This window comes from Vulpes lagopus, chromosome 10, assembly GCF_018345385.1.
Source record: "Vulpes lagopus strain Blue_001 chromosome 10, ASM1834538v1, whole genome shotgun sequence".
Lineage (NCBI taxonomy): Eukaryota > Metazoa > Chordata > Mammalia > Carnivora > Canidae > Vulpes > Vulpes lagopus.
In genome coordinates this window covers 106,697,830-106,711,171 of record NC_054833.1, presented here as the reverse complement: position 1 = coordinate 106,711,171, position 13,342 = coordinate 106,697,830, and the positions used below count along the sequence as shown (strand labels likewise).

General features: G+C 39.3%; 1 protein-coding gene across 3 annotated transcripts in view; it reads left to right on the top strand.

The window, feature by feature from the left end:
* Positions 1 to 13,342, top strand: part of WWP2 (WW domain containing E3 ubiquitin protein ligase 2) — a 143,062-nt gene that overhangs the window by 87,547 nt on the left and 42,173 nt on the right. For all 3 annotated transcript variants that reach the window (XM_041770956.1, XM_041770958.1, XM_041770957.1), the window contains one exon: positions 1,665 to 1,792. In XM_041770956.1, the coding sequence (XP_041626890.1) occupies positions 1,665 to 1,792 (128 nt within the window). The remainder of the gene's footprint in view (positions 1 to 1,664; positions 1,793 to 13,342) is intronic.

Genomic DNA, 13,342 nt, shown 5'->3' with positions numbered 1-13,342 from the left:
GTATCCATTTTTAACTGCTATGCAGTCTTTAGGTATGAAGAGCTCCACAGTTTGCTAGGTTTCTTCTTTCCTTCCTACCTTCCTTCCTTTCTTATAGTTGTGCTCTAAAAAAAATTGTTTTCCTCCTTAAAAAATTGTGTTTTTTCCTTACTCGAAAGTATACAAGTTCAGGAAAGAAAATTAGAAAACTCTAGAAGAGCACAAAAGGAAAAGCTAAGGGAATTCATATTCACAAAAGTCAGAGATCATCACTATTAATATTTTGGCTTATGCCCATCTTGTTGGAAAAAGTCTGTTTCTTGTGCTGGTGAAGGTAGTTGGTGGGGGCACTTCTTGTTCCCCTAGGAACCTTCGAGTTTGTTGTATTGTGGGCTTGTCCCAACACACTGGATAAGAGAGTCTCACAAGCAGAGGTGTTCTGGTCGATATGGAGCCTTGTAGCCCAGCGGGAGGCCTTTTTCCATTAGGGCTCTTCATCTCACCATCGGTCGTGTGCCCAGTGAAAAGAATAGCCTGGAAAGGGATTCAGTTCCAGTCCAGGCTACCCACGCCCAGTCTCCAACCAAAGAACATGGACTCTTGATCTTAGATTGCGTGGATTTGAGGCTTGCTCCACTGCTTATTTTCTTTAGATAAGGAAAAATAAAATAGGCATAGTAACAGTAAGCTCTTTCTAGGGTTACCATGTTAAATGAGATAAAACACATAAAGTGCATAAAATGCCGTGGATATCTGTTACGTAGCGTTCTGGCTCAGTGCATGTTCTATACTTCTATTGTTATTGTTATTCCTTTTGATAGTCTTTCTCGTTGCCCCATGTACATGGTACAGATTGTTTGTGACCTCTGTTTCTCTGCCTAGACAGAGGTGTTGTTTTCTTTCCTGGATAATATTTAAATACTCCCACTTGAAAACTAATAGTTAATGACTAAGTAGGAGAATAATCTCCTTTGACAAAATGGCTGGACTGAGGGCAAGGAGGGTTAGACATTTGCACTGAGTGAATGAAGTCAGGCTACTAAGGACTGTGAGAATGCATACTGCCTACTGTTCTCTGAAGTTGTCAGATAGATTCTCTGCTCCTATAGATCTCGCCATTTTCTGTGATGTAGATCCCTTTGTGCTTTGTTCCTCATTTATTTGAATGGACCATCAAGTCACCTTTTCTAGATAAAACATGTCAACACATTGGCTGGAGTTGTCTAATGCCCCTTGACTTCTTTTCCCAAGGGAAATATGTTTCTAGCTATAGAGAAAATGGATTTGGATGAGTTTTGAGCTCTTTTTACCTAATGGGAGAATTATGTCATCTGTAGCCTGTCCAGTGATTCTTGTTTATTTATTACATTTGAGCCCAATAAAAATAATGTGATGGTCACAGGATATTTTGCCAGTTATTTCAGATGTGGGGGCAATTCACTCTGGATGTGTTTACTTCAAGTGGAAAAGTTTACCCAATGTTGCCTTCTGGGCTATTACCAAGAAGGAGGCTTACCTGAGTCTCTGTTTAGAGCCAGCTTCTGTGGACTCAAAGACTAGAGGGGCTATTTAAAGTCTTATTTCCAATAAATAGTGAGAGAGGGAATACAGTGACTTAGATGGGACATCCCTCTTTCTTTTTTACAGTGACTTATATCTGTCTACTTTATATTTTGAATTTCCAGGACGCACAGACATTCAGGTGGTTCAGCCAGAACAACCACAGCAGCCGGTGAGCAAAGCCCCGGTACTAGCAACCGGCACCGCCAGCCCGTTAAGAACCCAACCCACAGTGGCTTGGCCAATGGCACAGGTGAGTGACAGCACAAAATACCAGGCTGGACTAAAGCAGTGGCTTCTAGGCTCATATGGAGTCAGGACTCTGCCAGCTGCCAGAATGTAGGGTGGGCAAGAGGAGACTCTAATACTAAAATGAACTTGGATCCATCAACCTTTCCACTGGCCCATCTTCTTTTGTCTCTGGCATGTTCTGTTCAGCCAAGATCATTCTCCATATGACTGTACTCTTCTAAAATATTGCTTTGCACAAAAATAAAAAGTATTGGTTTTTAAAATTCATTTCTTGTCAGTACTGGGGGAAGGGGGCTGTCTTATTTGTATATGACACATTTTTTATTTCCTTCATTTAGGGAAATGATCAGACTAGGGAGAAAGAAGACTAAGTATTATTGCTCAGAGCTGAGTTTGAGAAGATGACAGCACTGTTGGGTCGGTTGGGATGCTGACTAGGGGCAGAGCCAGGGTCAGGTGGCTTTGGGAGGGTGGGGAGATGGGAGGGTCTGTGGGGGGGGCACGTTCCATGGTTGTTCCAGTGGGAGTATTTGTCCCATTTGAGAATACGTAGCCCTTCCATATCCAGAGAACTTTTCTGCCCTTGGTTCTGCTTCTCTGTAAGTGGGAAGGGAAGGACCTCTTTCAAAACAAACCAGTTTTTGTCATGCTTTCCTTCTGTCTCGTCAGGACAGTGTCGAATGAAAAAGGGAAAAAAAAAAAGGTTCACTTTTCTAAACATATTGAAGATTGTCATATCTTGAGTGGCTGGCAGCCATTTGGTAATTTGTCTTAATTTGAAGGAGTTGGGAAAGGACTTGGATGTTTGCTTCAGTAAATTGTAGATGGGAGAAATGCAGATGTTTACATCAGTAAACATGGAATAGCTCTGCAGATGCTTGTGGTAGCCGAGGTGTGGTGTGAAGATGGGAGATCTGGAGCCGCATTCATTCTTCACAGAGCATTTCCATGGTCTTGTTACTGCCCTTTGTGAGACGAACGTACTGAGTAGAAAAAAATCAAGTGAGGTTACTTTCTAGTGGCTTTCAGTTCTCTGGCAGCACCGTCTGAGGGTTGCAGAGCCCCCTTATAGTTACAGTGTAGTTAGACCATTAGGTACAATGGACTGCAGGGTAGAGTGGCATGTCCTTCTGGGCTCGTGTGTGGTGACCAGACATTGTCCCTGGAGTTTGGGACCTGCCTGCAGGACTTGAATTAGCTAGCTCACCCTGAGCCTGAGGACGAGGATGAGCTGGAGATGAGGAGTACAAGCGGCTTCTATCTCAGCGTGCCTGGTGCTCCTGTGCCAACCACCATATCCGTGCCCTGGAACGTCCAGGTGGAGCAGCCATGGGGGGCCCAGCTTCCAGGGGCGGTGAGGTGGGGGTTCTGGACTGTGTTACGAAAACCCCATACAGCTCCATGAGCACCGGTAAACATGCTTCTCTTAGAAAAAGAGCTCACTTGTCGAGGAGGGCTAGCATTTACAAACGGGGAGAGGAACTGGTTTTTTGGAACCACTTGTTTCTAGAGGCCATGGCCAGGCCACCAAACTACTTTGTTTTGTAGGGGCCTACGTCACTTGATACTGGTTTCCTTCAGCCATGCCTGCTTTTCTTATAAAAACTATTGGTAAATTGACTTTATATGGTGATGGTCTTTGAGTCACTCCGACTGGATACTGGACCAGATCTGTGTTTCCCCCCGTTTATTTTTAGGTACCTTTGCGTATTGTCCTTATCTCCAGGAACATTATGTTTCAGCAGACGAGGCAGGTGCCAGCCATGTCTTCGGAAAGCCAAATGTCTCTAACCCCAAACTGCATTGGGAATGTTTTATAGTGGTGTATCTGAGTGCCCAGACTGTTCCCAGAACCCATTTGTGAAGGACAATCGTTGCATTTTAGGGATTTCTGCCTGTTAAAATACCGAGGCCTTGGCCTCCGTCTCGTCTCTCTGCTCTCTGCTGTGATGACGGTTCACCTTTGCCTTCCAGCCAGCCTGGACTTTGTAGGCTCTTTCATGTCTATCCAAGGGGTACAAAAATCTTACCTTCCCTTTGCAGGGAAGCCGTACTCTTTGGCAGTGCAAGACAAGAAGGGAGACAAGAAGGATGTGAGTGGGGACATCTTCATCTTTCAATACGCGGCTCTTAGAGCCGTGAGGACCAGTTCCAACATGGTGGTGGTAGCGAGCTGTGCCTCCAGGAAATATTTCCACAGACATACAAGATTTATTTAGCAAGCCTTTTTGGCTATGCTCTGCAGTTATGCATGAAAAAGACATTTAGGGCAAAAACAGAGCCGACTTCCAGGTGGTTTTTTCATGTTGTCACAACTGTAAAGAATCCATTTTTATAAAACGAAAGTGAATGGCAGCCTGTCTGTATAAATGTAATATTACTAAGTTTTAGAAGTGGTGCAATCGAGAAGTAGGCAAACAGTATAGCACTTCATTGAGACTTGTGTGCCGTGATTTACTTTCTAACTTTTTATTGAAAACTTTATCCAAGAAAATTACATCTCTTACTCCTCTCTTAAATGTGATTTCCATGTGCATATAGTCTGGAGTCACACTGGTCATGGTCAGATTCTGACCACCACCCCCCACCCCCACACACATACAATATGTGTTTAAGGCCCAATGACTCTCTGGGTCTTAAGTTTTTTCTTTAATAAAATTAGGACAAGAGTATATATCTCATAAAGTTGTTATAAGGAATAAGTTATAGAAGATACGTAGAGTGCCTGAGACCCTCAAAGTTAGCTTTTGTCTTTATGAATAATTTCATACAATCATAGTCATGTAGCATGGATGTGAGGGTTTTTTTTATTCCATTATTTTTTATACACGCTTCTATGCTATCTGTGTCTTGTTTACGTTTTTTAGTGACCTCATACTGCTTCACAGTTAATATGTCAGAATTCATTTATTCTTTAATTCTTTTGTATTTTCCTATTATAAAACAAAATCTTAATGCTAATGTCTTTGTACACAGCTTTGCTTCTTCTTGCATAAAAGTTTTTTTTTTTTTAAATTTTAAGATTTTACTTATTTATTCATGAAAGACACACAGAGAGAGGCAGCGACACAGGCAGAGGGAGAAGCAGGCTCCCTGTGTAGAGCCTGATGCAGGACTCAATCCTGGGATCATGACCTGAGCCAAAGGCAGTTGCTTAACCACTGAGCCACTCAGGCGCCCCCTTGCATAAAGTTCTTGAATCAAAGGATATGACTTTTAAAAAATGAGATCAAATGTATATTACCAGATTGCCTTCCAAAGGGATTGGAATCATACATTCCAAAGCAGCACAAAATTTCCATAAGGTGGTATATGAGGTTTGTTTTTTCCTGAAACTGTGTAAATACTGGTTCTTGTTTTGCTAACAGCTATTAGGTGCCACATCATTGTTGAACCTAATTGCACGTTTTCAGCGATTTAGTTTCTCATTTGACTGTTTCTTTCCTCTTGTGTGATTTTTTTAATAGCATTTGATTTTTTTTTTAAGATATTCTAGTACAGTTGTTTTTTTTTAATTGTGGCAAAATATACATAACCATTAAACCATTTGAAGTGTGTAATTTAGTTTCAATGTTGTATACCTATCACTACCACTACACACATCCAGAACTTTCTCATCTTCTCAAACTGAAACTCTACACACTTTAAACAATAACTTCCTCCTCTCCATCCATCCTCCAGCACAGCACCAACCCTTGGTAACCTCTATTCCTCTACTCTCCTGTCTCTCTCTCTCTCTCTCTCTCTCTCTCTCTCTCTTTTTTTTTTTTTGGTGTTCATATTTTTTATATGTATATTTTTTTATTGGAGTTCGATTTGCCAACATATAGCATAACACCCAGTGCTCATCCCGCCAAGTGCCCCCCTCAATGCCCATCACCTAGTCACCCCAACCCCCTGCCCACCTCCCCTTCCACTATCCCTTGTTTGTTTCCCAGAGTTAGGAGTTTCTCATGTTCGGTCACCCTCTCTGATTTTTCCCACTCATTTTCCCTCCTTTCCCCTATAATCCCTTTCTCTTTTTTTTTTTTATATTCCCCGTATAAGTGAAACCATATAATGATTGTCTTTCTCCCTATTCTCCTGTCTCTAAGAATTTGTGTATTCTAGGTACCTCTTATAAGTGGAATAATTTGTCCTTTTGTCTCTGGCTTATTTCACTTAGCATGCTTTCAGGATTCATCCATGTTGTAGCATGTATCAGATTTCATTCCCTTGTAAGGCTGAATAATGTTCCACTGCGTGTGTATATCACGTTTTATTTATCCATTCATCTGTTGGTGGACCATATGGATCATGCCCATCTTTTGGCTATTGTGAATAATATTGAATAATGCTGTTGTGAACGTGGGTGTACATCTATCTGAGTCCCGGCTTTCAATTCTTTTGTCTATAAACCTAGGAGTACAGTTGGTGGGGTGTATGTCTGGTAATTCTGTGGAACTTTTTGAGGAACCCCCAAACTATTTTCCCTGACAGTTGTACCATTTTACATTTCCTCTAGCAGTGAATGAGTGTTCTGGTTTTTCCAAATCCTTGCCAACACTTGTTTTCTGTTTTTTTTTTTTTTTGTTTGTTTGTTTGTTTTTTGGTAATAGCCATCTTAATGTATACAAAGTACTTAGGTATAAATTTTATCTGTTAAATTTATGATTTTAAGTTTCCCTCCTATATTATTCTACATTTTGTCTCATTCTCTGTGGCTTTTATAGAAAAGGGGATAGAAAATTTAAAAATAATTGTGCCTGAGCATTAAAAAAAAATGTGTGTAGTTTTACTTTTTGCTTTGGTAGTGGAAAAAATTCCCTCTTGGCTGTGGCTGGAGTAAATACTTTATTGTTTTACCTTTTGTTTTTCATGGTGTCACAAAATAATTTTTGTAATGGAATGTACAGTAGTATATCTAAATACATATATAAACATAATGAAGTCTGAGTCTAAATTTAATTTTTCTTTATATTGGGGTCCTATTACTCCAGAAATACTAATTTTTTTTCTCACTGATGGTTTTACTTAGTGTTTATCACTTACCATGTTCTTCCTATGCAGTGAGAATTCATTTCTGGACTCTTTACTTACTTCATTTATTTATTTCCAGTTTGGGGCCATTCCCATGTGATTTTGATTATTGACACGTGGTAGTGTGTTTTTCTAATGTCTTGAAGGGCTCCTTCTGCCCTATTACTTTTTCTCCCTGATATTCTTTGGCAGTTTATACATTTTCAAAACTAATTTCAGTCTTTGGGTTCCTAGAAGCATGTTGGAACATAAATGGAAGTGGGGTGAGTGTATCTATTGGTCAAAGAAGGACTGAACTTTCCCATGGTGTGGCTTTGCCTGTCTCTAAGTTTTTCTTCTTGTTTTCCATCTAATTTTTCTTTTTCATTTAGTTTAGTTGTTTTTCTTTATATATAAGCCTCACCGACTCTATGCCATGCTAACTATGAAAGATTTTTCTAGTTTTGGTTCCTCTTGTGAAGAACTGAGCAGTTAGTTGCCTTGGAAATCCATTGCTTTTGTCTTATGGATGAGATACAGTGACTGCTTTGCTGTGCATTGTATGTTACAGGCTGATCTTCAGTTTAAAAAGTTTCTGTCCTTGGCAGTTGCCTTTGCTGTGCCTGAGTGTGGGGCCTGAAAAGCCCTGTGTGTGTACCAAGAGCCTGCACTACACCACATACACCTGAAGATCTTGGAACATGTAGTGAGCTGGAAACGAGTCCAGGATTAAGAACAAGAATTTACAAATCCTGATCTTTTTTTTGGCTGTGACTAGAGTGTGTCTTAGCCCTAAATGAATATCTGATTCATAAACTTAGAATGTTTAACAACATCACAGAGGGAACCTTGTGAAATACTCCTTGTTGCAGAAACCAGAGGCCATTCAACTACCATTTTACCTACTTACCCCATTTACCATGTCATCTTGGTACCCAGCTTTTCTTCCCACAAAGGAAATCCATTTAAGCCATCTTCATTTCTTCTCCCCTCCCTCCACCATTACTTTTACTTCATGGTATCCTGGATTTGAGTACTGATTTTGCTGTTTGCTAACTGCATGGCACTTGTTTGGATGGAAGCTCTTTGAGCTTCAGTTTTATCTTAAATAGAATGGGGATAGTATTTTCCTTACGGAGCTATTGGGCAGATAAATGAACTAATGAAAATAAATTTGCTAAAGGCAATGTAGGTTCCTGGATTGGATCTGGGAACAGAAAAAGGACATTAGTGGAGAAGCTGGTGAATCCAAATAAAGTTCTGAAGTTTGGTTAATAGTAATGTACTGGTGTTCATTTTTTTAGCTTTGACAGTTGTGGTATGCTTATATAAGATAGTATGCCCTTGACTCACTTTCCCTTAATATTACTATCTTTCTGCTATCTTTGCAACTTTTTTTAAAAAAAGATTTTATTTATTTATTCATGAGAGACACAGGCAGAGGGAGAAGCAGGCTCCACACAGGGAGCCCGATGTGGGACTCCATCCCAGATCCCGGGATCACTCCCTGAGCCAAAGGTAGACGCTCAACTGCTGAGCCACCCAGGCATCCCTGCAACTTTTCTTTAAGCTTAAAATTATTCCAAAATAAAAATGAAAAGAAACTGCTTTGCAACTGATAGTGTTACACAAGTGTCAGGTGTTTTTGTTTCAGATTTCTTTCACTAGATTATTAGGTTTATTGAACAAGTATTGAAAAAATATTTGTCAAATGCCATTTTGCTAAGGACCATGGATGGTGGATGGTGTAAAGATTTATAAAATAAGGTCTCTGCTCTGTAATCTATTTTAAAAGAAAATTGTTGAAGACACTGTCAACTAGGTACTAACACAGCAGACATCAAAGGGGCTGTGTGGTTGAGTAGTCAAGATCACAGGTGTGGGATCCACAGAGAGGATCAGTCTGGCTGAAGTCATGGACAGGGTCTCCAGAGAGTGGGGCTACAGCAAGCAGAGAGGTGTAGGCAAGGACACTGGAGATGGAGTGCAAGTAGTGAAAAATGAAGGAAACAAATTTGCCCTTGGTCTAGGGAAGGGGTGCAGTCTTCGCGGTGAGCTCAGTTGTCTCCATCAGACAATTAGGGTTAATAGAGAGCATTGGCTCTTCGTATTGAATAGAGCTATAATGTAAAATATAGTTGTTCTTGAAGACATGAGTAAACTGTAACTCCTTGTCTCCTTGTTTTTGTCAATCCAGTTGTTTTCTGTACCTGAAGCCACATGATGGCTTGATCATGGTGCTCTGTCACTGGGTTACCAATGTGACTGTCAGCCAGTAATGTAATCATCTGAACTTCAGTTTCTTCAGACAATAAGCTGTGATAGGGTGGATTTATCTCTGAGGTTCTCATTCAAGCTCTCATGTTCTAAGAATGTGTATACACACATACATACACTTTTTGAGAATAGAATACAAGCACGGACACAGAAAGCTTGTCAGTGCAAGGATATCCAGCTTTCATACTCTTATTTCCAAATCAAAGTGTAGCACAAAGCTCCAAAACAGATGAGCTCCTGTGGTGAATGAAGGGCTCTAGATTTGCTTCTGTGCGGAGAGTCAGGTTCAAATAGCATTGATTGGAGGGTCTTTTTCCATTGGCATGCCATGGAAAATTAGGCTCTCTGCTTTTGTTCTTTTCCTGGTCAACAATTTCATAATAATTATTTTTTGTAGGGAGTACATGTATATCATGAGAATTTTAAAAGTATAAAAGCTCAAACAGTGCAAAGAAAGTCTCCTTCCTGTTCCAGCCCTCGGGCCTCCACTTTCCTCCCCAGAGGCAGTCACTGTTGGTTTCTTATGATTCTTTCAGAGATATTCTTTGTCTATACAAGCAATGTGCATGTATATTTGAAAACACACACACACGGTAGGACAATGTATATGCTGTTCCACACTTTCCCACTTAATAATTATCTTAGAAATTTTGGCATAGAATTTGAAGCAAACTTGAAGAACTTTGCCACTTCCCTCCCTTGTCAACCAAAACCAGAGGTAGGGACAATTTTAGTATAAAAAAAAAAACCCCAATAATCACCATGGGTTGAAATATTTTAAATATGTTTAAATCCAAGAGCTTATAATTATTTTTACACAGACTGAAATTTCATTGTTCATTTTTGGAGGATGTGAGGAAGTCAGTTCATTTTTCTGAAAACCAATAAGTGAAAGGAAAGGTCCAAGCATTTCTCCTACGTTTTCTTTGCAAACTGAACCTCAAGGTAGTCAAGTAGTTGATAAGCCAAGGACATAGTAGATTTAGCATATGACTGTCTCGCAGTCTCCAAACAATTTATGGATTTAGGCAGTAATCAGTGAGTGCTAACGTTGCAAAAGGGTGACAACCAGATGATATGTGCCTCCCGATAGAAGTATACAACTCCATGTGTGTCATAAACATTGAATATATAAAAGCAAAAGAATATTATAATGAACTTACACCCAGCTCTAAATATTACTGGTTCATGGCTATTCTAATTTCATCTACAGGCCTACCTACCTCTGTTCGCCACACCCATCCCCATCTCCCCCACCACCTCTCTATTACTGCATTTAAATTTTTTATATTGCCAGATGTTCTCCACAGAGATTTTAATAATTTCTACTCCTGCCAGTGATGTATGAAAATGCCAGGTTTTCTTATATTCTTACCAGTATGTGATTAAAATTTTTATGGGTGGATTGGGCAGAGGGAGAGGAAGAGAGAGAATCTTAAGTAGGCTCCATGCAGGGCTTGATCTCACAACCCTGAGATCATGACCTGAGGCAAAATCAAGAGTCAGACCCTTAATTGACTGAGCCACCTGGATTTCCCGGAATATTCTTTTTTTTTTTTTTTTAACCAATCTGATAGTTTAAAAAATGGTACTTCATTCTAGTCTTCAATTGCATTTTTTGTCTCATAATTGAGATTGAGTATCTTTTAATAAATTTAGGGGTGATTTATATTTCCTTTACTCTGAAGTGTCTGTGCATATTTTTGGTCTTTTTCTTATTGATTTGTAGAGATTCTTTTCATATCAAAAAAATTAGACGTTGGGCTGTAATATGAGTTGGCAATAATTTTCCCCAGCTTTTGGGATTTTTTATTTTGCTTTTGCTTGTGATTTTTTTCCCATTAAAAAAAAAATGCTTCTAATGTAGTTGAATTCATCCATCTTTTATATCTTCTAGATTTTATGTGATACTTCAAAAAGTTTTTTCTACTTTGAGATAAAAATATTCTCTCTTTAGTTCCTCTTTAGTTTAATTTCTTATGTCAAAATTTTTGATTCATCTGGAATTTATTTTCATGTCCTGAATAAAGTAGATATAACTCTTTTCCCCAGTGTACTACCCAGTTGTCACAGCACTGTCTACTGAATGATCTCTTTGCTGCACTTGTTTAAAATGCCACCTTTGTCATATGTGTCATTTAATTTTCATGGCTATTCTTCTGTATTTAGTTTTTCTTACACCTTTTTTATTTATTTATTTATTTTTTTCTTACACCTTTTTTAAAATAACATTTTATTTATTTTAAGGAGAGAGAGCAAGGGGAGGGGCTGAGGGGAAGGTAGAGAAAGAGGCAGACTGTGCTGAGCTTAGAGCCGTTGTAGGGCTCAATGCCACCGCCCGGAGATCATGACTTGAGCCAAAATCAAGAGTTAGAAGCTTAACCTATTGAGCCACTTCAGCTTACCTAGTTTTTCTTATAACTTTTAGAATGAATTTATTTAGTTCTCAAAAATATCATGATGGTTTTTTTCTTTAGAATTAAATAAAATTTATAGATTTGCATAAAGAGAATTGCCATCTGTTGTGTTTTACTAACTGCTGAACTAGAATAGGAATAGAAGTATGAAATTTCGCCTTTGTGTGGGGGAAACACGAGTTGCATAAGATGGAGTTACTTATTAAACAACTAATTTAGTTGATGTGGCAGACAGTATTTCATACTCTGGGGAGAAAGCAAATGAATTGATCACAGGTAGTCTCTAAGCTCTTTTCCATTTCTTTTTCTTTTTTTTTTTTTTTTTTTTTTTTAAGATTTTATTTATTTATTCATGAGAGACACAGAGAGTCAGAGACACAGGCAGAGGGAGAAGCAGAGTTGCTGCAGAGAGCCTGATGTAGGACTCGATCCCAGGACGCCGGGATCATGACCTGAGCTGGAGGCTGACACTCAACCGCTGAGCCACCCAGGCATCCCTCTTTCCCAATTTTTAAGAGCGGGTGGCATCAGGTCATGTGAAAAAATTTTGGTTTCAGCTGGCCACCGGTTTCAGGTTAGACAGTAGGATCATGTCCACAGAGGGAGAAGTAGAGCACAGTGAGTGAGTAGTTCAGGCTCTGAAGGCAGGCAGTATGGGTGAGAATTAGGTGCGCCTTGACCTCAGCAGGTTATTTGACCTCTTTGAGCCTCAGTTTCCACAGTTGTAAAATGGGATATTAATTGTACCTAATGTGTAGGATTGTGTGTGAGGCTTATATGAAATAATTCAAAATGCTTTGCACTTTGCCTGGCACACATTGATGTTCTGTGCATGTTAACTAATACCACTTATATTGGAAATCTGACTCCACTGATCTGGTGGTATCTGATATATGACATTCAGTTCCTCCTGTCATTATTGAGGAGAGGCAGTAGAAAAGATACCTAGAAGAGAGCAGCTAGGTGATAAGAAGGGAAGGACCTAAAAATATTAAAGCAAGAACAGGCCTTCTTACCAGAAAAGAGAAGGTGAATGAGAAACAGGGTGGCCTATACTTACTGTATATGGTGTGGGGGTGGGGATTGGGACCAGATAGTGGAATTCTGCTTAATGTAAGAAAAAACTTGCTGGCAGGACATCTGCTCAAAGATGGAATGGTTCCATAGCAAGTTCCTTGTCAGAAGCATTTAAGAAGACTCTAGATAGTACATTTGTTACATTTGAAACTGCAAAAAGAATTTCTGAATTAGAAAGATGAGGCTAAATCACAACTAAGGGATTTTCCTACAAAATTCTAGTTTAAATGTGCACACATATGCAATCACATATGTAGAAAAATTCTCTGCATATGGCTTACCCATTTTCAAAGAATTCCTCAAAAACCTTGTTTGATCTCTTTTTGAGTGGGAAGATATTGCATTGTCTTGGGGTCCTTGTGAATACCAGTGATCATCAAAGAAATAAAGAAATGGAGAAAGAAGGAGACTCGGAACAGGCTTATTTGACTTCTTTTTGTCTATTGTTACCTTGAAGACAAGTCCCTCATCTTTGGAGCCCATCTTTTTCATCTATGATATTAATCTTTGCTCCATACTTTGAGCTTGAGTCTTTCAAAGAGCAAGCACATTGTTGGAAGTTTTTAGCTTCTTAGTGTATAGAGAGCTTTTTGAAGGAAGGTGCTATTTATGCCCGGCAGACAAATGACAAGTTTAAAGAAAAGTATGTGACCCTATAGATGTGGCATTGGCCTTGCTTCATTTAGCACCAATGTACCTCCCTGTCATCCCCTTCCTTCCTGCTACTCTTTTATTGTAATACATGTCATCATAATACTTTAGAAAAATTTCATGAAGGTATA